Source organism: Blennius ocellaris (genome assembly GCF_963422515.1).
Source record: "Blennius ocellaris genome assembly, chromosome: 22".
In the NCBI taxonomy this organism is placed as follows: Eukaryota; Metazoa; Chordata; class Actinopteri; order Blenniiformes; family Blenniidae; genus Blennius; species Blennius ocellaris.
Window position 1 is genome coordinate 6,060,615 of NC_137671.1, and position 21,182 is coordinate 6,081,796.

A 21,182-nucleotide genomic window follows, 5' to 3' on the forward strand; every position below is an offset into this window, starting at 1 on the left:
CTGACCTTACAGACATGGAGTATGTTCACGTGTATAGTGCAGGATGTGCCTATAATAAAATATGTATCAGGCAATATAACACGAATAAATTTGTAGCGTCGCAAGGGATGAGTGATGCTATTTGAATTTGATCTTTTCTGTTAAGCTGAACGTATTTTTCAAGTCAGAGGTAAACAGGTGTATTTAAATGCACCGTAGAAAGTGGTTTCATCACCGAATTCAGTTATTACGACCATTTAATTTGATTGTTTGTGTTTTTGGCTTGTAGAATACATGCAAATCCTCATTTCATAAAAAAAAAAAAAAAGTACATTTATTCTATTTTATGGCCACAGGCTTCAGCATAGTCACTTTTATCATCTTTGTGTTGGAGTAAGAACGTGAAGGATGATACTTTTGGGCGACGGTTTGATTTTGACTGAAGACGATTGGTCCTCCGGTGGGCTCGTCACTTGGCGCGTGGAGACTTTAATTGGAGGCGGAGCTTACCGCCAGCTGATTAGCGTGGCTAATCATTGGGCAAAGTGAGCAGCGGAGTCTCTGGGAAAACCTTGTTGTCTTTCCCCGGTTCCTCTCCCGTTCAGAGCTTTTGGGAGAAGCTGCGGTCTCGGGCTGAAACTGAAATGTTTGACCTGACGAAGAGGAACAGCGTGAATCTGAAGAGCGGCCGGGAGGCGGAGGAGTTCAGGAGGGTGGCGGTGAGACGGAAAGTGGCAGTGGGGGACTGCAGGGACTCAGGTGAGGACAATCTTTACTCGGATTTCACTCAGAATGACACTGATGATCATATGCATGAGTTTAAAGGTCCAAAGCGAACCTTAGATTCATTATTTATATGTTATAAGCCATCCTCGTGTTTTTTCCCCCCACCACTTGCAACGTGCAATAGAAAGAATAAACATTGACTTCAGTTAAAAGTAGTTTTGACATGTAACAAAGTGACCAGGGCAGCAGGTAAAGGTGTTGCATCTCCCGAATGTGCATGGCTTACATTACGTAAACGCTATTTTGCTTTTTTTCCTGCCAGCTTGTGACTATAATGCCTGTGCATGAGTGCATGTATTGGAAGGGCTTTTCCAGAAATATTTGACATCTAAGCTGGCTGGATTACTGCAGTAAAATCTCCTTTTCCTGATTCAGCCTGGACTTTGCCTCCTTCTCTTGAACCCATTTGGGGGAATGTCTCTCTCTCTCCGTCTCCGTCTCACACACGTACACATAGAAGCTCGTGCACAAAGGCTCACTGTCCCCTTGCTGCAGCAGGACTATTTGTTTTAGAAGTATGTCTGCTCCAATTGTACAGTCAGCTGCAGGATTCAACAGTACCACCCAGGCTCTGATGACACAAGCAAGTCCAATGTTACTTTTCGTGAAATGACAATATCGTTTTTGCAAATGGAACGCATTTATTTATTTATTTGAAATTGAACGTCCCAATGCCAGTGTACCAACACGCTGTCACTATGTGCACTTGATGAGCCATTGATTAAATCATTGATTCCATGCATTTAGCAATTTAGTTCAAAGTGATCGCTTTAAATCGCTATATAAATAAAGATGAGTTGGACATTTAACTGAGGAAAAACTCTCTAAATTGGATAATTTACTGACTGAACTTCTGAAAAAAAATGCACAATTTTAGAACCATATGATGGATCCCAAAAAGCACCTCAAGTAGAATGTAGAATTGAGCCCTTATGGTTTATTTGTAAGTAGTCATACAGCCACTTTCTCCTGTTTCATGCAAGTAGCACCATTTTCAATCATGCCCCTCTCTGGGAGGAAGAAATGTATGACTAAAGCAATGGTCAAAACAGCAGCACTTATTTCTCTGTTTTACAAAATCCTGTGTTTTTGACTATACATAGATTATAAATATGTGAGGAGTCACCAAATAAAGCAATTTACTTGATAAAGACCTTAAGATTGTTTAGCTTAGAGATGACAGCAAAACCAAAATATTTCCACAACATAAAAAAAAAAAAAAAAGATAAATTGCCAAATTATGTTGATATAGTCATGTTTGGATCCACTTCTGGTCAGATGTAGATGCATTGCTTTCTACACGTTGTTGTGCTTTATAGTGAAGGTAGAAGTCTTTAACTGTGCCTTGCAGCCTATTGGGCACCACACAAATCAGGAAAAGGCTCGACTGTGTAGAAATAAACAGAAGTGAGAAAGCAGAACTATTACACAGAGGAAAGTAGGCTTTCGCTCTTTCCACGCATCTGACCAATCTGTGAAACTCCAGCCAAGCCAGGGAACTAAAAAGATTTACGCTCTAGTACAACAAATGGACGAGAATTAATTTGGATATGAACTGCAGGTAAGAAAACTTGTTACATAATTTGGAAATGGAAAACATCACATGCTGTCGAGTATTAATGTACAGTGTGTTTTTGATTGTATATTTTTTCTTCAGGGATTTTCATAAAATTGTTGGAAAAGCAATCTATTGCCAGCATCAACTGTGCAGATTCTGCATAGCAATGACTTGGCATTTGTTTTTCTTCCTTTGGGCAAACTTTGATTTAGATTTTAAAGCTCACACACACACACATTGCTCCACCGTGAGAAATGTAGTCATTGCGGTCACATGCAAAAGATAAGACCTGGAGTGGTCATACCAGTAAAACACAAAAGTCTTTAGTATATACAGGTATAACAAATATATATGCAATTTCTTGGTGTTTTGCATGAATTGGTCATAATGTGATCTGCTGCTAAGACACAAATGTAGACAAACGCGTGTTTTGAACAAAACAATTATATCTTGACAGTAATTCCTTATGTACAAGGTACAATTGCTCCAAATGCACGGTGCCTTATGTTAAAAGAATAACATTTCTGGGGTCTCTAATCATTAGAAACCTTGTAAGAGCCCTATTGTGTACAGTATAGGAGAAGTAAGGTGCAACAATATAGTGTGAGAATAAGGGCTTTCTTTTTCCCTGTGGTGAGGGAGGATTAGGGTAGCTCAAGCTCAGTATAACCTTTGTGATATTTGAAGAAATTGAACACGAATGCAAGTATAATACAGACATAAATCCACTCTTTGGATTGACGAGGTCAGAGCCTTGGCTTAAATCCACTATGGAATGGTAAATGCAGGGTATTATTTAAAGGAGACGTCCCAGGATTATAGCTGACCTGAAGAGATTCTGTAAGTAAGAATTCAATCAAATTCTCCCAGAATATTATGCAGGTCTGCTCAATAGCTACTTGAATCTCTTATCTTTACCAGAAAAAAAAGTGAGGTCATTTACTAATTGTACGGTTTGAGAAAGCTAAGAGTTTTAAAATTATTAATGTACAAGTTTGTTACTAAAGAACAGAGGGGGAAAAATGGGGGGGTGTTAACATAGCTCAGCTAAGAGTGATTTACACCACTTTCAAGTTTTTTCCGTGTATGTAACGGAATTAGTAAAAGTCGAGGGCTGAGAAAAGGAAGTAGATCCTGAATCATACCATTGACATTGTGTAGACATGTCGTAGGCAGTTTCCGAACACTCGGCAAAATGGTTTCGCCACACAGATGACCCTTCAGTGGGTTCAAAATAAAAATACATGAAAGCATTAAATTATTTATTATAGTTAATAATTTTTTACAGCTTGATATTTGATGCACTGCGTGTGTGTATGTCGAGTAATCCTGTGTTTCCTTTTCAGATGTGAGAAGTGGAGTGAGTGGCTCGTACACAAGAGAGCGTGTGCGTGACGGCACCTGTGGTTTTAAAGCAATCTGTAACGTTGGTGAAGCAAAATATGACAAAACTTCAGCAAAGAGATCGCCTTTGAAACCGCAAGGTAGGCTGAAATCTTGCACCAAAAAATAAATATTGCAATCCAATCTATAAAGTGGTACATTTTGTCAATCTTTTAAACAACCGTTTTGCAAATGAATACATGTTTATTTCATTGCAGTGCCTCCTAAACCAGCTCACCTCCAGAGCCTGCAAAGGACAGAATGTCGAGTCAGCAGTCCTTTTATTGGAAAACTTTTAACTCACCGAGTTAAAGAAAATAAGCCAGATAAGACTCCTAGTAGAGGTTATGGAGCCTCCGTTTCTTGTGTCAACCTTACTCAGATTTGCCACAACACCCCAATTCCAGTTGTTCCTGTTAGTTTTTTGCTGAATGACACACAGATTAGCCTTTCCACACAGTCTCAGCGGACACCAAATCATACAGGCGGCGCAGTTTTGGGATCGCCAAGTCCCGGCAAGCGAGGCATTCTGAGCTGTAGCCCGCTGAGGGAAGGAGGCCACAGTCCTGCTAAGCTGTCCCAGAGGAACCAGAGCCCTCTGATGGGAAAACTGAGGACACCAAGTCCAATTCAGGCGAGGGTGGGCAGCCACATCCCTGCCAAGGACTCCAAGTCCTGGCTGGGACTGCACAGAATCCCAAATGACTGGATGGAAAGGCAGGAAAAGAGTGTGGGGAAGTCTTTGAGTGTGCCTGATCTGATTGTTTACATGGACGAGACCAGGTAGGGTCTTCAAGTTGTTCAATTAAAGCACCTTTAGTAATTCAATCCATATTCAGAAACAACAATTCTAATGCAATTCCCCTATAAATCACGCTGTTTCTTTAGGATTCCCTCTGAAAAAGTTGGACGCTCTCCTTTGAAGTCGATGCAATCGCCCAACTCAAACCATCTATCTCCCGGTGGGCCCAAGCTTTCCCTGGGACAGCTGAACGGCGTGGTGCCGGGAGAAGATCTGCAAGTATTTAAATCCAACGGAATAAATAACAAAACTGAGGAAGGCAACATCCGGACAAGACATGGCTCCAGATTTTCCTGCCGGTGGACTAACGTTCCTACAGGAGAAGAACTGATTCACGAGATGCCTGGAGGTCATCAAGATGAGCAGAGGGAGGCAGGAGGAGGAGGAGGAGGAGGAGAAGAGATACAAGATGAAGGAAACGCAGAAGACAAATTGTACAAAATAGCCAATGAACTCCTGCAGACTGAACGGTCCTATGTAGCCCGTCTTCACCTCCTCGACCAGGTAATGGTGAGACGCTTGTCAGCGATGGAGGATCTCAGGCTGTAAAGCTGAAAACATTTTTTGCCTCTCCGATCTGCTTCTCAGGTGTTTTCTTCACGGCTAACAGAGGAGGCAGGCCGGGGCTCATTTCCCCCGGAAGTGATAAGAAATATCTTCTCCAACATTTCCTCCATCTACTCCTTCCACAGCGAGTTCCTGCTGCCCGACCTGGAGAAATGCATCTGCCACTGGTGAGCAGCTCAATTTCCCTGCTCATTACACTCCAGAATGCAACAGCCGCTGGGTTCCTTGATTGAATCAACACTCAGCGGTGGGCAATTGAAATAGAACTCGGAGAGGCGGCGACGCAGTCTTAAATTCATTCTGACAAAATACTGGCACAAGCAGGCCTTTTGCAAATTGGATCACGGTGAGAAATCTCTCTTTTGCTGGCAGCATCCTTCAGAATTGTCAATTCTCCTGTCACACCAAACTAATACAGACTCACAAGGCACCCTTTATGGGAAACTCATTGAAAGTGGGGGAATTTCAACCCTCTAGACATTTTGAAAGCTGCTTAAAGGATCAGCTTTTAAAGCGCACTCATCAAAATAATTGGAAATGGAGCTTTTCAATCCCAGAGTGCAGATAAATTGGATAAGGCCATTTAAACAATTCAATCAGAATAAATTCAGTGTTTTAAAATGGATATTCTTGCTAAACATCGACTCTATTTCAAGTGCAGGAATTGGATATATTTCTCATTGGATTTCTGTAAAAGATTGACTACATTATCTTTATTGCCGGCAAAAAAAAAAAATTGGAAGAATTGGGTGATTTATTTCAAAATGCACTGACTGTAGGGACGGAACTCTTCACTGAATACAAAATATAAGAACAGTACAGATTGTTTATCTTTACACTTTGGGTCCAACGAGAGAATATTCCCAAAGCTGACTATATTGTCAAGGTCTGTAGAAATGTGGTGACAAAGTTCTTACTGCGTTAGTCTTTTGTGAATTTTAACCAGGTGTTTACCACAGATGTGAGGAGTTGTCAGTTACCATTGTTGATTGCGCTCACAATATTGTTGACATTGGTTAAACTTACTATTTATTTTCTTTTGAAATGGTTGCAAGTCTAAACCAACATAGAGAAATGCGCTAAATTTGTGAGAATTACACGCTAAACATTGGAATCTAACTGTGAAACACCCACATCAAGTCCTGCATAGCTTGAGTAACCTTTGACCCTACCGATTTTACCAAACGGAGGAGTGAGAGTCCAGGTCTGGGTAAAGTTCTGCTGCAGCATGCTCCCTTCCTGAGGATGTACGCCGACTATGTGAGGAACTTTGACCAGGCCATGGAGCTGGTGCGGACATGGACCGACCGCTCTTCTGCCTTCAGGAACATCATCCAGGATATTCAGGTGAGAAATGCTCAGCTGGGGGGTGAAATACATTGTTGCGCAAAGTGTAACCGTGCGATGTTCTGTTTTAGAGTCGGGAGGTGTGCGGCAGCCTCACCCTGCAGCACCACATGCTGGAGCCCGTCCAGAGGGTCCCGCGCTACGAGATGCTGCTGAAGGATTACCTGAAGAAGTTACCCGAGGAGAACCCAGACTACGAGCTCGCTCAAAGTAAAGTGTCCGGCTTAACATTTCCGTCTTCTTTCTATGCGGCGGACAGATTAGTGACGCAGGAATAACGTATCAGCACACCACTATCTTTGATGTTGTTTAAAGTGCTTTGCTGTTTCTCTTTCTCCAGAATCCCTGCAGACCATTTCCATGGCAGCCACACACTCGAACAGCGCCATCCGCAAGAATGTAAGTTTTCACACCATCTCACTCACCACCTGTTCTGAAGGAAATTCACCATTTGTCAGTGTGTAAAGTTAATATAGACTGTAGAGTTTTACTTCTGTGCCTGCACGGATTCTTTTGAGTGTGGATCTTTCGCCACGTAGGAGAGCCTGAAACGGCTGGTGGAGATCTACGAGATGGTCGGAGAAGAGGAAGTGGTGAACCCGGCCAACGAATTCCTTCGGGAAGGTCGTCTGCTCAAGCTCGCTGCCAGGAACACCTCAGCCATGGAGAGACACCTGTTCCTGGTCAGAACAGATAAACAATCTGTTAATGATGCACTGGAAGTGGAGGAACATTTGAGATCATGCTAAATAACTTTGTGTCCACAGTTCAACAACTTTCTGCTGTGCTGTTCTCCGCGGTTCAGCCTGGTCGGGCAGCGGTTTACGGTCCGCTGCAGGATCGGAATAGAGGGCATGCAGGTGCAGCAGACCACCAACGAAGACCACCCCTACACCTTCCAGGTCTCTGGAAAGGAGAGGATCCTTGAGCTGCAGGCCAAGTGTGTCTGACATCATGTTACATAGCAATTTGATTATTAGAAGATTATAAAATGGCTTGAAAATCTGTTCTAGACAATTTTATTCCCACCTGACATTAGCATACATGCATTTAGATCGCCATGTAACCTGTGATTATGTTTCCAGCTCTGAACAAGAGCGAGACGAGTGGATAAAGGTAAATGTGGATTTTTCATTGCTCTGCAACTCATGAAAGGTTTTCCATTGTGCCGGCTTCTAAAGAGTTTAATCTCTAGGTGATCCAGAAGGCCATAGACGAGTTTCAGAAGAAAAACGAAACCTTCAAATTGGCCTCGAAGGAGATGAGCGTGGAAGACCAAGTAAAATGGATCATATTCTGAGAATCTGAATTGCAAGAAGTGATTTAATGCAACTTAAAATCGACAGTAAGAATGTTGTTGAACAGAGTGAAGAACTTGGTCGGCGAGCCCCGCGTTGGATCCGGGACAACGAGGTGACCCATTGCATGACGTGCACGGAGCCTTTCAACGCGCTCACCAGGAGGAGGCATCACTGCCGGGCCTGCGGCTTCGTGAGTAACCAGATGAGCTGCAGAGCACGGACCCCAAACAGATGTGAGAGATGTGGCTCCGTCTGCTTCCTCAGGTGGTGTGCTGGAAGTGCTCTGACAATAAAGTGGCTTTGGAGTATGACGGTAACAGGCTGAACAAAGTATGTAAAGATTGTTACTCCGTTCTGACCGGCCAGAGAGGAGACAGGCTGGATGAAAAGAAGAGGCGAGTACTGGAGGTGAGCTTTGTATGCTTTGTAGTGAAGTCAAGGAATTCTGTTGCATACCAAAGGGGGCAAGCTGTGACTATTTCTTCTCTTGTGTGTCGTCCCAGTCCGAAACGTCCCCAGGGTCCAGTGACTGTGTGATGAGTGGCTTCCTGCTTTATGGTGACAATCCAACGATCTGTCACAGACTGTGGTCTGTCGTCACCCAGACTGAACCTCCAGTCCTTCACCTGTACGCGTTCCCAAAGGTTAGAAACGATGTGAAGCAACGTTCATACAAACCAGTGTATGCTCCCTTTTCACAAGAAGTGACGGGGTGTATTTAGATTTTAAAGCTGTAGAAATTTGAGTTTCGGATTCTTTTTAAAGGCAATTTTGACTTTCAATATCTGGCTTTGTACATAAGTTCAGCTTACGAATGTTTGTCTTGGCATTATAGTTATATGTATGCGTGTTAAATATGTCAGGAGTGACATGATTGGGTTGTTTTGAGTAAAGCAGAAGCTTGTAGTGTTGTTGCCATAGTCCTTCAAAAAGGTCAATATTGGAGTCAGTCTGTTATGCGTCCATGTTGTGGGGGGAAAACAGAGAAATGCTCCAGACTGTGAATGACCGTTTTGCAATCGGTTGCACAAACTGATTATGAAAGAAGAGTTTTTCAGATGACTGATGGGTGCAGAGGAGGCAAACCTCTCAATTTAAACTATCAATTTTTGGTTTAAAATTTTGGTCAACCTTTAATCGGGCAAGATAAATGTATAATACAGTTAAATTGTTGTGTTGGACAAATGTCCTTGTCAACATGAGAATGCCATTGGTAAGTTTGACTCCCCTTGTGTAAACCCAAGGCCTTAAGAAAAGCATAAAAGTTAATATGGCAGTAATGTTTCACACCGCACCACAAAATCAAATGTTATATTTTGTCGGGTGAAATTCATGTCAGAAGATTTAACTTTAGAATCCACTTACTTTGGTCTCGTCTTTGCAGGATGTGAAGCCTCTGATCTCCGTCCCTCTGCTGGGCTGCCATGTCGACGCTTCTCCCCCGGAGCTGCAGGGTCGGCCGTCGTTCTGCCTGAGCCGTTCCAAAACCACCCACACTTTCTCCTGCGAAAGTTCAGACCTGAAGCAGAGCTGGCTCACTGTTCTGAGAGCGGCGTGCTCGGGGTCCGTCTCGGAGAACGGCACCACCGCCGCATCCAGGCCTGTCATGAATGGCTTCAGTCCTGAATGATGCGGGGGGGGGGGGGGGGGGGGCTCTGTAAATAAGCCAAATGAATCCAATGGACAGTTTAAATGCGGGAATATAAAGCACAATATTCAGACGGACGATAGTTTTATTCACAAGTGATGGAGCACTTTATTTCTGAAATGGTTTACAGTAAATTCAATAAAGTGAAGATGTTTTAATGTGAGTCGGGGCTATCCCTCCAGCTACGACGCTCGCTTCAGCTCTGCACACGAGTGCTAAGGTGCCATGTGATCCAACAGGTGGGGGGGGGGGGGGGGTTGGTTTTCTTCTTACAGCAGACAGACGGGATTGCACAAGATTTCCAGTGTAACACGAAGAGGTTCTCTGAGATCGTGAGAAAACATTTAGAAAACACATTCGACTGATCCCATTTCTAGAGAGGAATAATACAGTAATGTATATTTACACCTTCACAGTTCACAGCTAAACAACATGGAATACTAAAAATCACAGTTAAAAAAAAAAAAAAAGCTTTCGGTACCAGTATACATCCCATTGTGTTTAACGTCTGCAGCACAGAGAAACCAAAGCACCAGGTTGAACTTGTTTTGTGGGGCGGGGAAGGTACAACAACATGAAGGTGAAAGGAGGGTGATCACTTTTCACAGCATGATTAGTGTTAAATGATTGCACAAAAACCAAGTTAAAACAACTTTAAGTTAAAAACTAAAGAGAATCCCTGATTCAGAGATTTAAAAAAAAATAAATTCCAGCACATTTTAATGTAGTCATAAAGATGATTGCCCCCATACTGTATGTAGAGGAAGCTTCACATTGACAAAATGCTTAAAGCTGCATTAACACGCTTTTAGAGTCTAAATTTAAATATTTGTGGATTTAAGTAAAGATTCTGTCTCTGCAACACGATTAAACATCTCATTTCATACGTTAAGGTTTGACATGTAAGTTACAAAAATACCAGTGATAGTTTTTTCTTTGTTTTATGGATGAACTCAAGACATTGCTGCAGCACAGAAGCACCAATTTGCCACTTGGGTTTGTCTTCAAAATGCACAAAAAGCTTAAAAGGTATTAAATTCACTGAATCCATCAAAAACAAATGATTAATAATGACGTCTGTTTACTTTTAGATAAACTAAAAACGATGTGAAGCTTGGGTGCAAATAAGCAATTTGAATGTTCCTCTTTGTGTGTCGATATACATACTACCTAAACTAAGATGAGTACAGACATGGCTCTCTTTGAGACGAAGGCAGTTTGACCTGTTGGTAAAGATATATATATATATACATATATATAGATAAAAACGAGGCCCTGATTTTGACAGAGGCTTGAAACAATTGGATGGTTGAATCCAGCACTTGATAAAAGGAGAGCGAGAGAGTTTGGGCTCTATAATCATACCTGGAACATAAAAACAGCTATATGGGGGGAGGGGGGGGTGGAGACTATTTACATGTAGTCTTCCTCTCTTTCATACATATTGATTTTCAGCACAAGTTTTCATTGAAAATCACTTAAACTGGATGCCCCATTGAGTTTTGGTCCACTTTATAGTTTTGTTTCACTCGTCTTTATCCCAACCAGAGGTTTGAGGATCCATCTTCATACGGGGAGAGTTGCCGCTGTAAAGGAGCAGAACCGCAGCAGAGAAAAGCAGCACGTGGATTTACACAACAGAAAGGTTCTCCACAGAGTGTGAAGGCTCCAGCAGGGCGGCGCTCACAGTTCGCGGCCTTCGCTTGACTATAACCCCGTGAGAAGCCATCCCAGCGCGTCTCTCAGCTGCAGCAGAGCTGCTCCGACACCAGCAGCGTGTCGTAGCCGTAGATTTCCAGCAGGTGCAGCAGGAAGAGCCTGTCTCCATGCGGATCCAGGCCCATGGCCCTCACGCTCTCCTGGGTCACCATGGGGTCGGGGCTCCCCGCCACCTCGCTGAGTGTCTGGAAAATCCTGTTGTTCTGCTCCAGGAAAAACCTGCGGGAACATTTAAGAAGTTCCCCCCCTTGAATTTATTCTGTTTAATATCAGCAATCTTGACTGCATCATGCAATTAGAGAATTCCAGCCAGCTTCATTAACTCAAGCATTAAGCCGTCACTGTGCAGACTGTTCTTTCCCAGATTAAAAAAAAAAAAAAAAAAGACGTTCCTGCTCTGGGTTCAGCGGTTAATCATTCGCTACGGCTTCACATGTGGCTTAATTAATCGACGTGTACTCACAGAATAAAGAGATCCTCTTCACTGGACACGCAGTCTCCGTTCTCCTCCTGCGAGTACAGCAACATCTGCCTACGAGCAACAAGCGTGGAACTCAAGTTAGACTTATGGGAAGTGGCTTTTTTTTTTTTTGGTTTCACTGCAGGATCTGAGAATCTAGGAACCTGTCGAATCACACGGTTATCACGGGTTTCGATGTTTCTTTTTTAAAAACATTACAAGTAGACTGGCTATTTTGTTAAATTAGAATGCCCGGTTTTGCTCCTGTTTTTTTTTTTCCTGTGATAAGTGGTTTCTCCTTCTTCCCATACCTCAACCTGCATCCCGCATCTCAACCTGGCCTCTTTGTCTCTGAACTTCTCAATCTGAGCTGCGTCTCTGATCTCTTCCTCTTTCTGATCACGGCCGATGAAAACCTCCACCTCTTCATCTCTGGCCTGACTCCAAACCACATCTTTTCACTCTTGCTGTGACCAGTTTGCCTCCAGCCTGTCTGTGCTCATTTCTCACCTGCCTCCATCACTCAACACGCACATTCAGAATCAGGATCACTCCATTTCACTCCATTCACATTCACTCCAACTGGGAAATGTTTGTATTTTGAAAATATTAATTGATGCTTTATTTTCTCCCCGAATGTAGATCACAGTGCTAAATTATTGTCCCCAAAACTTTATTCAACTTAAAGTTTCTAAAAACAAAACAGAACATAAGAGTAGTTGTCTACCAATCCCAGGTTGATGGTTTGGTTCTCAATTCTATCCAGCCTGTAAGTTGAAGTGTCCTTGAGCAAGACACTAAACCCAAGCAGCACTCATCGGAGGTGGAAAACCTGGAAACTTACAGAATAAAAGTCTTTGGTACTACTGAAGATGTGAATATGAAGGGAGTCCATTTAATCTGAGAATATATGTTGATATGATGCATAACTTTAACAAGCGGAATTTTTTTTTTTTTTTTTTTTTTTTAATTCTATATCAAAAGATTTTAATTTCAAACAGTGAAATAGAATGGCAGACTGGAAATTTCATATTCATTTGAATTCTGATTTATTCCAAACTAATATGAATTAATTTGTGACTATCTGTTCTCAAAATTTTAATTAGGTTTCTTGTAGAACAAAATCTGTTCCATACAAATCCTGCGAATAACACTGAAATAAATGAATAAAAATAGACTTACAAAAATATATTGGATAACAGACCTTCATGATGACCTAAAAGCATCTTTTCATCCATCTCATCCTTTTCTATGCAGAATTAGTGTTGTGTGGCTGGAGCTGATCCTAGCTGACTATGAGGGAAGGCGAACTACATCCTGGACATGTCAGCAATCCAACAGACAATCTCATACACATATTCATGAGTACAGTGAATTTTAAAGTGACCAGTTAACCTTAAAGGCCCGTTTTTGGTCTGCAAGTAGAAACACACAGAAAAGCTCCACTGAGGGCGAAACCACCAAAACCACTGCACACTATAATTTTCCATCTAAAACGTACAGCCGGCCTTTATGTTTCGACAGCCTCACCTCTGCTCAGTGAGCTTGCGATACTTCTCCCGGTCGGCAGTACTGAGGCGGAGCAACGGCTTCAAACCGTCCCTGTAGGTCTTCACATTCTGATTGTCTACGTACACGTCGTACAGATCCTTCTTCTCCTCGAAGATCTTCTCGGTAGTGCCTGAAACACGCAGGAATGTGCAGAATATAATCCATCGGGGGGGGGTCTAAAAAATTCCAGCCTGGCGGGAGTCGACGTGTGGAGCGGCCACTCACATGCTACGTAGGACAGCTCGTTCTCCAGGGCGCTGATGTCGGCGACGTTGACGTAAAAGAAAGGCCGGAACTCGGGCACGGCCACGCCGACGCCGGGGATGGAGATGTTCGCCAGGCAGCAGCAGCAGTACACTAAGAGGTTAAAAAAAAAAAAAAAAAAAGGTGGAGGTGGAGTAATTAGAAAAGAGACGACCATCGTCGCGGAAGACATTATTAAAAGATGTAGATTTGCATATTTTACTAATGTGAATAAAATCAATGTTTTCTTAGTGATTTGGCCGACGGGCCCCATGTTTGACAACCCCTGGTTTGAAATGTTTAGCGTTTTCCAACAAGGTGTCCCTCACCCCTGTAGCAGACGACTCCCACCGGGGGAGGGGAAAAGATGAGGATGCGCCGGCGGAGGAGAGCCAGTTTCCACAGGACCATGATCTGCTCCCCGAAGAAGCGGATGAACTGAGACATGCAGCCTGCAGGGTGGGTGATCTGGTCCACATGGGAGAAACATGAAACGTAATTGAGGGGGAAAAAAACTCACACACACACGCACACGCATTATGTGGCACTAAAATATCGACCGGAGCGAGAAACTATAAAAAACAACGAGATCATCCAAAGGTTCTCCTAACGTCAACATGTACTTCTCAAAGTGCAAACGCCTCTCCCACCTTCATCTCAGGGTGCATGCAGTGGTTGATTGCAGCACCCCAGGCGTTTGCTGGACAAGCAGTAACCACACCGTCTCCACTGGGGGGCAGTAGTGCTCTCTTGTCCTCGTAGAAGGCCTCCAGGGGAGAGTAGTGTCCTGGGGACTGAAGCTGGAGGCTGGAGATAGAAGCGACATCAATAGAAGTTATAAAACACCTTTTTGTTAGATTTTTTTTTTTTTTTAAAGGTTTTCTTTTTGCCGATATTTCTTTTTCGTACAGGGAAAATATAAACAACATTTGGAGGACAAATTCAACAAAGCTATTTAATGAAATATGAACAATATAAAGCAGAGGTGTCAGACACGTTTTAGCTCAGGGACACATTCGGCTTTATTTTATCTCGAGAGAATAGTGCCATGAGTTTTATATTTAAACATCAAAGTGTTTTTCGATGTTGTGGTGCAGAGTATACGTGATGGAAATGTTGAGATTTTTGCAAAAAAAAAACAAATAATTACTATCAAAAATGACTACAATCTCAACATAAAGTCAATCCTAATGAAACCTAGTGCAAAATACAGCGAAATGTCCAAATAACTTGCCGTTTTCTTTGAAATTGTCACCGATTTGCTCGGTGGTTTTGACAGAACGGAGCCCCTTGCGGCCCGGGGGTTTGGCCCTCGGGCTTCACCGAACACGCACGATGCACATAGGAAGTTGCAGCTACAACATAATACACTGTAACACCAGCATGTCACCACGGCTGGTAGGATCCCACAAGACACAATGGCGCCACTTATTACATTTCACACGTGTGAATTTCACACAGCCTGCAAGCTCGGGCTTACGCCTGGTGCTCGGTCCAGCAGCAGCGTCCCGCTGTGCACATGGCAACCGCTGCCTTTTCACACGCCGCCCGTATGCACGCGCACCTCCGGCTCTCCTCGGACAAGTAAACAATCACACCGTAGAGTAAATGAGGACAGTGGGGGGTGGGGGGTGGGGGACAAGATGAAGTGTAAAAGTGGGACACGAGGGGTTAATGTTCACTAATTAATGCAGAGCTGGGAAACAGCTGATCTGCTGCTGCTCTTTGTTCTACAAATTAACTCGTCTGTAGCCGGGAAACGGCCGCTTTAATATTAGCTCCAGCCCTGTGGCCACCTCCATCTCGCAGGATATTTATACTTTATTATTAATCCAGCGTGCGAGGGGATATTGTGGTTTGATCACTCGTCGTGAAAGTCCTTATAGTCTTTCAATTATCCAGTGCTCTGACGGAGCTCTTTCCAACCCGTCCTAACAGGAATCTGGACTGCAGACTGTCAACACGACCTGGGATTGAATAAAAATGAAAATAACACTCAAATATCACAATTTGAATCATTCGCAGGCTATGATTTGTGATAAATGCAGAGCGAAAAACAAAAGAAAACAAAATGCCAATGCAATGCAGACAATCCAAACATTTATTTTTGTGTTTTGAGATTGGAGAGACTTGACTGAAGCTAGAGTTAAGCTTGGAAGAAAGTATGTATGGTAAACATTAAGTAGGGAATTATATTTTAGTGCAACCAAAAAATGATTGAGACTTTCTTCTGGTGTTCATAAACATATCGAGTTGATAAGTTGAATATATATATATTAGAGGAGAAAACAAATAATCATTCTTTTATACATGGCACCAGCAGACCCATTTTCTTCCACAGACAATGAAAGGCGTACAGATTTGGCTATTCGTGCTCAAATCATTCAAAAGCACAGATTAAGATTCAACGCTTCACATTTTAAAACAGCGATATTTGCAACCATGAATAAAGTCATTAGCGCCATCTCTTGGCATCAGATTCTGCATTTGACAGTGTATTTAATTCTGCAAATGAGTAAAAAAAAAAAAGGAAAGAAGTAACACCTGTAAATGAGGAGTGTTTTATTTCACATTCCAGTGCTTGGAAACATCACTGGAAATGAAAAAAAAAGATGTCAATTTCCAGCAAATTCACAGATTTAATTTGCCCAAATGCAGACCGAACAGATCCAACAGTTATTTGATGTAAAGCTTTGGAACATATTTGAAAATGTCTTGTAATGCAACCGTCAAACAGTACAGACATTAAGCGATTCAATTCAAAACAAATTCTATTAACTACTGCAGAGATTTGACATTCGTGCAGTCAAACGTGGGTTCTGAATTGCTTTTCTTACAGTCCTGTGAGCTGTTCTGTCTGATATGACAGAGTCCCTCTCTCCTGTCTTACTCTGAAGGCCACGCCCTCTCCTGAAGGAGAACTGGATGTGCGAGTGAGTAAATATAGGCTGCTATGTCTTAGGTGCCTGTGAGTATATTTGATTAGCGTGGAACAAACTGTGTTTCCTTTATGGGTGCCGATGATTTGACATGATTTTCCTGCTTTTATTGGAGTCAACTTAATTTATCCATGTTTAGTTTACTGTTCCGTTTCCATTTATTGGCTCTTTTTCATTCTGTAATAAATAATAGTTGGTTAAAATAAGGTGTTCCGGGCCCCGCCCAAGCATACTACTACACCGCCTCTATTTATTAGTAGATTATTTTTGCAAGATGTTTTCTCTGTTAATATTAAATTATATTATTCTACTGAAGCTGATGGCTAAAACTAAGATACAGGCAGAGAAGGGATTTGGATTTAACTGGGCTCAAGATATCGCAAAAGAAGTTCATTGTGTTGTGAAAGTTAAGGATTTCCTTTTACTTTCCACTTTTGTTCAGAACCAGAACTTTATTATATTTACTCATTTGAAGCAACTGAATCAGTACTTTAACTTTTACCAGTTTTTTTTTTTTTTTAAACAAATTGACTTCTATACCTTTGTCACCTCTGCATTTTGTTTCTACAGTTATTTACAACTTTAAAGCTGACATTTGTTTATCTAGGTCCCAAAACGCACCACCATACCATACTATAACTAACAAAATTCCCTGCAAAATTTTATGAATTCTCTGCTCTGCGAATGCCAGGAGAAAACAAATAACAGAATAAGCGAAGGAAGACGTGAAGAAAGGGGGCGAAAAGAGGAGAAAGTGTCCATAAATTCCTCGATATCTTAATCACCTTGTGACCAAACAGTGAGTCCTTTATGTAAGAGAGAGACGCCGACCACAGCAGTCAGCAGATGGGAGAAAGTGGAGCGAGCTACGCGGGGAATGATGAGCGCGAAGCGTGATCGCTGCATGACTGGAGGCCGGGACGGGCCAGAGTGTGGGAACTATGGCGGAGGAAGAGGAGTCGGAGGAGGAGGGGGGAGAAACAGAGGCAGCACATCGAGAGGAAGGAGCTCAACGAGCCACCGAGGAGGAAGTGTGACAGGAGTCTGCTGCCTGAGTTTATGACTTAATATCTGTAAAACTAATAAGAGTCTCATTAGCCGCAGTCGTTATTGTGAGCATGCTGATGGCAGCGCTCAGCTCAAAGCCCCACTGTGACCCCACCCCACTCCACCCCACCCCACCCAGGCGGCAGTATTGTAATCCATCTCCAGCCATTTCTACCAAAGAAGAAGAGATTGAGAAAACAACTCAAACTGCGTTTTAGTTCACAAAAATCAAAAAATATAAGTTTTACATTGCAATTACAACTTGTTTTTTGTGAATATTTACATGAAAAAAAGGCAAGCTGAATCATTTTCTCATTTCTTTCCACATCCACAATACGAAACATCATTTTTATGCCCCTTAATCGTCTTGTTTTAATGTATTTCCTTTATTTCTTTAGAACGCAATCGTCAGTTGTCTTTTGTCTGAATGGTGCTATTGAAACTTGCAAAAAATGAATTAAATGAAGATATCCTGGATTCTTTAAAATGTGACACACAGCAGACTGTGAGCTGGATGGAAATACTTGTTTTTCGTTTGTAAATGTGCAGAAATACTCAAAATAAAATGAAAAAAGTAACAGAAGTGATCATTTTCATGTAAACTACTTAAACGTCATCTCACCACGAATTTTCAGTGATCGACAGACGCTCCAGCGCACTGGATGAAGCAGTAAAGCGTTAATAAATGTAATATTATTCACAGTTAAAGACTGGATATCAACACCGGATAATTCAAATAAAAAGTGTCTAATAAGACACAAACATTTTATTGCATGTGGATCATAATAGTAACGATAACATCCTATAATGTGAAAAACATTCGGGAGTTACTTTAAAGGTGAAAGCTGACCGCCGTGGGCCCGCTCTGCTTCAGAGTCTCGTCTTACCGGACCTGATGCTCCAGGAAGCCCATGTAGCGGTAGAGCAAGGTGTACGACGTGGACAGGATGCCCACGGACTTCATCCTCGCCCCGCGCTCCACGGCGCTCTCCACCACCATGTTGGCGAAACAGGCGAGGCCAAAGTAGCAGCCCTTCCGGAAGTATCTGTGGAGGGGAGAGGGAGACAGATGAGGCCAATGAGTCACGAGAAGCAAAGACACTGCCAGATGGCTGTGCAGTTTTTTTTCTTCTTCTTCTTCTTCTTCTCTCCCCTCGCCTGTTTTCGGCCAGGCAACACTTTGCGGATCGCTCGGTACTGCCAGGACGGGGACATGGTGGCGCATTTTAATACTTAAAACAAGCTTCCGTCGCTCTGTTGCGTCTTTGCTGAAGACTCGTTCGGATTTTGCACTTACATGAAGTCTGTGCTGACGCGGTGAGAGCCGCTGGCAATGGCTTTGAATTCCACTCCCTCCAGGTCCATATCTTTGGGCAGACACCACTCCAGCATGTTTCCTATCACAGCCAGACAGACAATAATAAACCCCAGACACCAACGCAGGAACAGATCTTATTTATATACCTTTGAATTTTTTTTTTTTTTTTTTTCACGCAGACTTCATTTCTTGTGAATTCATTATGTGTCAGTTGACGGGAGAGCGGCAGCTGGGCGAACGCAGTCTGACGGGAGCAGAGAAACACCGGAGTGTGACTCAGCCGCTGTGTGTTTCACTCCTATCAGTCAAAAATCAGTCTGCAGACTTTGTGCAGAGGGGGAAAAAAAAAACAAAACAAAAAAAAAAAAAGCCACTTGATGGGTCATCAAACTGAGATCACAAAACACCTGAAGCTGAACACCAAACAAGCGTTTCAGTCTCTACGACAGCTGCAGCAGACAGTGAGGATTTAACTCTACTATTAAACGGTGTGGGTGCATCTTTCTCCTTGCTTGTTGGCACAAAACTAAGTCGGATGTTTTTGCTTTGTGACGCCACGACTTGTGCTTGTGGATGCGATATGTCATTCAGAGTCAAGTAATTTATTAATCCCTGGGGGGGGGGGGGGTTCTTGGATTCAATTATTCCAATGCAAAGGAAGGTTTTCACACTCTTTTTCAAGCTCAAGCAAGTCCTTAGAGGCCACACGTTCTTAATTAATTGGTGAATGTCGATTGGCGATTAGTGTAACCGTTTGGGTGGATCGTCAGCTTCCTCATCACCTTGCTGTAGATAAAGCAGGGGTATAAGATGAATGCATGGGAATCCCTGCTCTGGTTAATTCATTGAGCATGTGCTAAAAAATGTAAGGATCAGTAAAAGTCCAACCACTGAAACTCTGAGGAATAGCGACTCAATACTGCCACCCAGAGGACAAGAGTGGCATTAGATTAATCCTACATAGAGTGCCTTTAATTAAACAAACATATAGATTTAGCTTTATCGGGGAGCTTAAAATCCAATACGACTGTATGGATTGCACAAAGCAGGAATACATGCAGGTTGATGTGTCGATTCCTTTGCTCATCCTGTGCTCCTGTCAGCCAGACATGCTGCAAAACCATAAAGTGTCCAGCTCCACCCTGCACTGCATTGACACCAAGCTCTCTCCAGCACACTGAAGATAAGATAAGATAAGATAAGATAAGCCTGAAGCCTTAAGTCTCACTATTCTTGAGCGTGATGAGCCCTCAGGGTGACTTAACCTGGCTGGCAACTGTTTAATGGGGGGTCTCACCCCATCTTCAAATGTGCACCTTATTAAAAATGTATGAAGGAGCTCTGCAGAAACCAGCGGCTGATTGATCCATTGCTGAACTCATCCTGACATTTTAGTCATGTCGGCTCTGTAATCTGCCCCCCAGCAGACGTCGTGGCCTTTAATGATGTCTGTAAACTTGTGATCTGGTCAGGGGGACGGGAAAAAAAAAAAGAAGAAGAAAAAGCCACACCTGTCGGAGAGAGGTCTGCAGACCAGGGCGTCACACTCGTGGATGGACTGCATCAGACACGACTCTGAGCATGATATTATTTTACATATATTTACAATAGCACACATGTAATGTCCCACCTGATCTGGTGTTGAATGCAACCACAAAGACAGACACAATCTGATCCTTCTCCTCCCATTTCACCATCCTGTCTTCCAGCGACGCCTCCCCCGGTCCTGAATCCGAGAGATGCTCGTCTGAATCGGGGGGCAGCGCTCCGTCCGTGCCCGCCGGGGTGACGGAGGTCGCGGGCGAGGCGTCTGCAGCGGGACCCCCCGGTCCCCCGCCGCCTCCACCGCTCCACCCTAACCCGGGCGCGGAGCATCCCAGTAAGGCACGGCTGTTCGAGGGGCTAGCCAGCCGGTCCCTGGCGTGCGGCGCCGGGGCTGCACCGCCAGGCTTCTCCGCGGACGGAACCTCCTCCCAGTCCAGCAGAGGGGCTCGGTCCGACCGCTCCACCATCCTGTCAGCGGTCCCGCCTCGTCGGTCTCACCGCGGGTTGTAAATGATGCCTCCGCCGAGGGGCACCAGGTCCATCCGCAAACCCCCCCCCAAAAAAAAAACAAAACAAAAAATAAAACTCAGGACAAACCGAGAAGTTCTCTGGAAGTACTCACTGCATCGTGCTTTTACATTAACGCGTTTCAAATCTTTGTGTTGTCTGCGGCTCATAAATTTGATGCTGTTAAAAGAGGGCAACTCCTTCGCCTGATGCGGGTTGCGTTCAACACCGCCACTCCTTTATTGTCACAGCCCGTTGGAGGAGAGCGACTCCTTTTGAACGTTCGTGAACGGGGGGTCTGCTTCGGCTTCTTGAACGCACCCTGCACCACAGTATCTGTGTTAATTTCTCAAGTCGCACTTTCGTGAAAAAGGTCAATAAAGAAAAAAAAATCTTCTCTTATAGTCAATAATCATATTTTATAATTATACCGGCTATTGAGTTATAGATATTCTGTTTGTTATAGATTTTATAGTTTTATA

The 21,182-nt window shown here is 43.2% G+C and overlaps 2 protein-coding genes across 2 annotated transcripts; one reads left to right on the top strand and one right to left on the bottom strand.

Moving 5' to 3' along the window:
* Positions 1–623: 623 nt before the first annotated feature.
* LOC308146669 (FYVE, RhoGEF and PH domain-containing protein 4-like) lies at positions 624–9,353 on the top strand (the record flags this gene model as incomplete). Its single annotated transcript, XM_080518572.1, has 16 exons — positions 624–738; positions 3,670–3,807; positions 3,925–4,489; positions 4,595–5,012; positions 5,097–5,242; positions 6,266–6,422; positions 6,494–6,632; positions 6,763–6,821; positions 6,962–7,105; positions 7,190–7,362; positions 7,508–7,538; positions 7,618–7,701; positions 7,788–7,913; positions 7,988–8,131; positions 8,227–8,367; positions 9,108–9,353. 16 exons carry the CDS (start codon positions 624–626, stop codon positions 9,351–9,353), a joined length of 2,826 nt encoding a protein of 941 aa, XP_080374698.1.
* A 1,760-nt stretch (positions 9,354–11,113) lies between these two features.
* LOC308146368 (DENN domain-containing protein 11-like) lies at positions 11,114–20,660 on the bottom strand (the record flags this gene model as incomplete). Its single annotated transcript, XM_080518147.1, has 9 exons — positions 11,114–11,309; positions 11,554–11,622; positions 13,081–13,231; positions 13,327–13,458; positions 13,674–13,812; positions 13,995–14,151; positions 18,218–18,376; positions 18,628–18,727; positions 20,279–20,660. 9 exons carry the CDS (start codon positions 20,658–20,660, stop codon positions 11,114–11,116), a joined length of 1,485 nt encoding a protein of 494 aa, XP_080374273.1.
* Between the last annotated feature and the right edge of the window lie 522 nt (positions 20,661–21,182).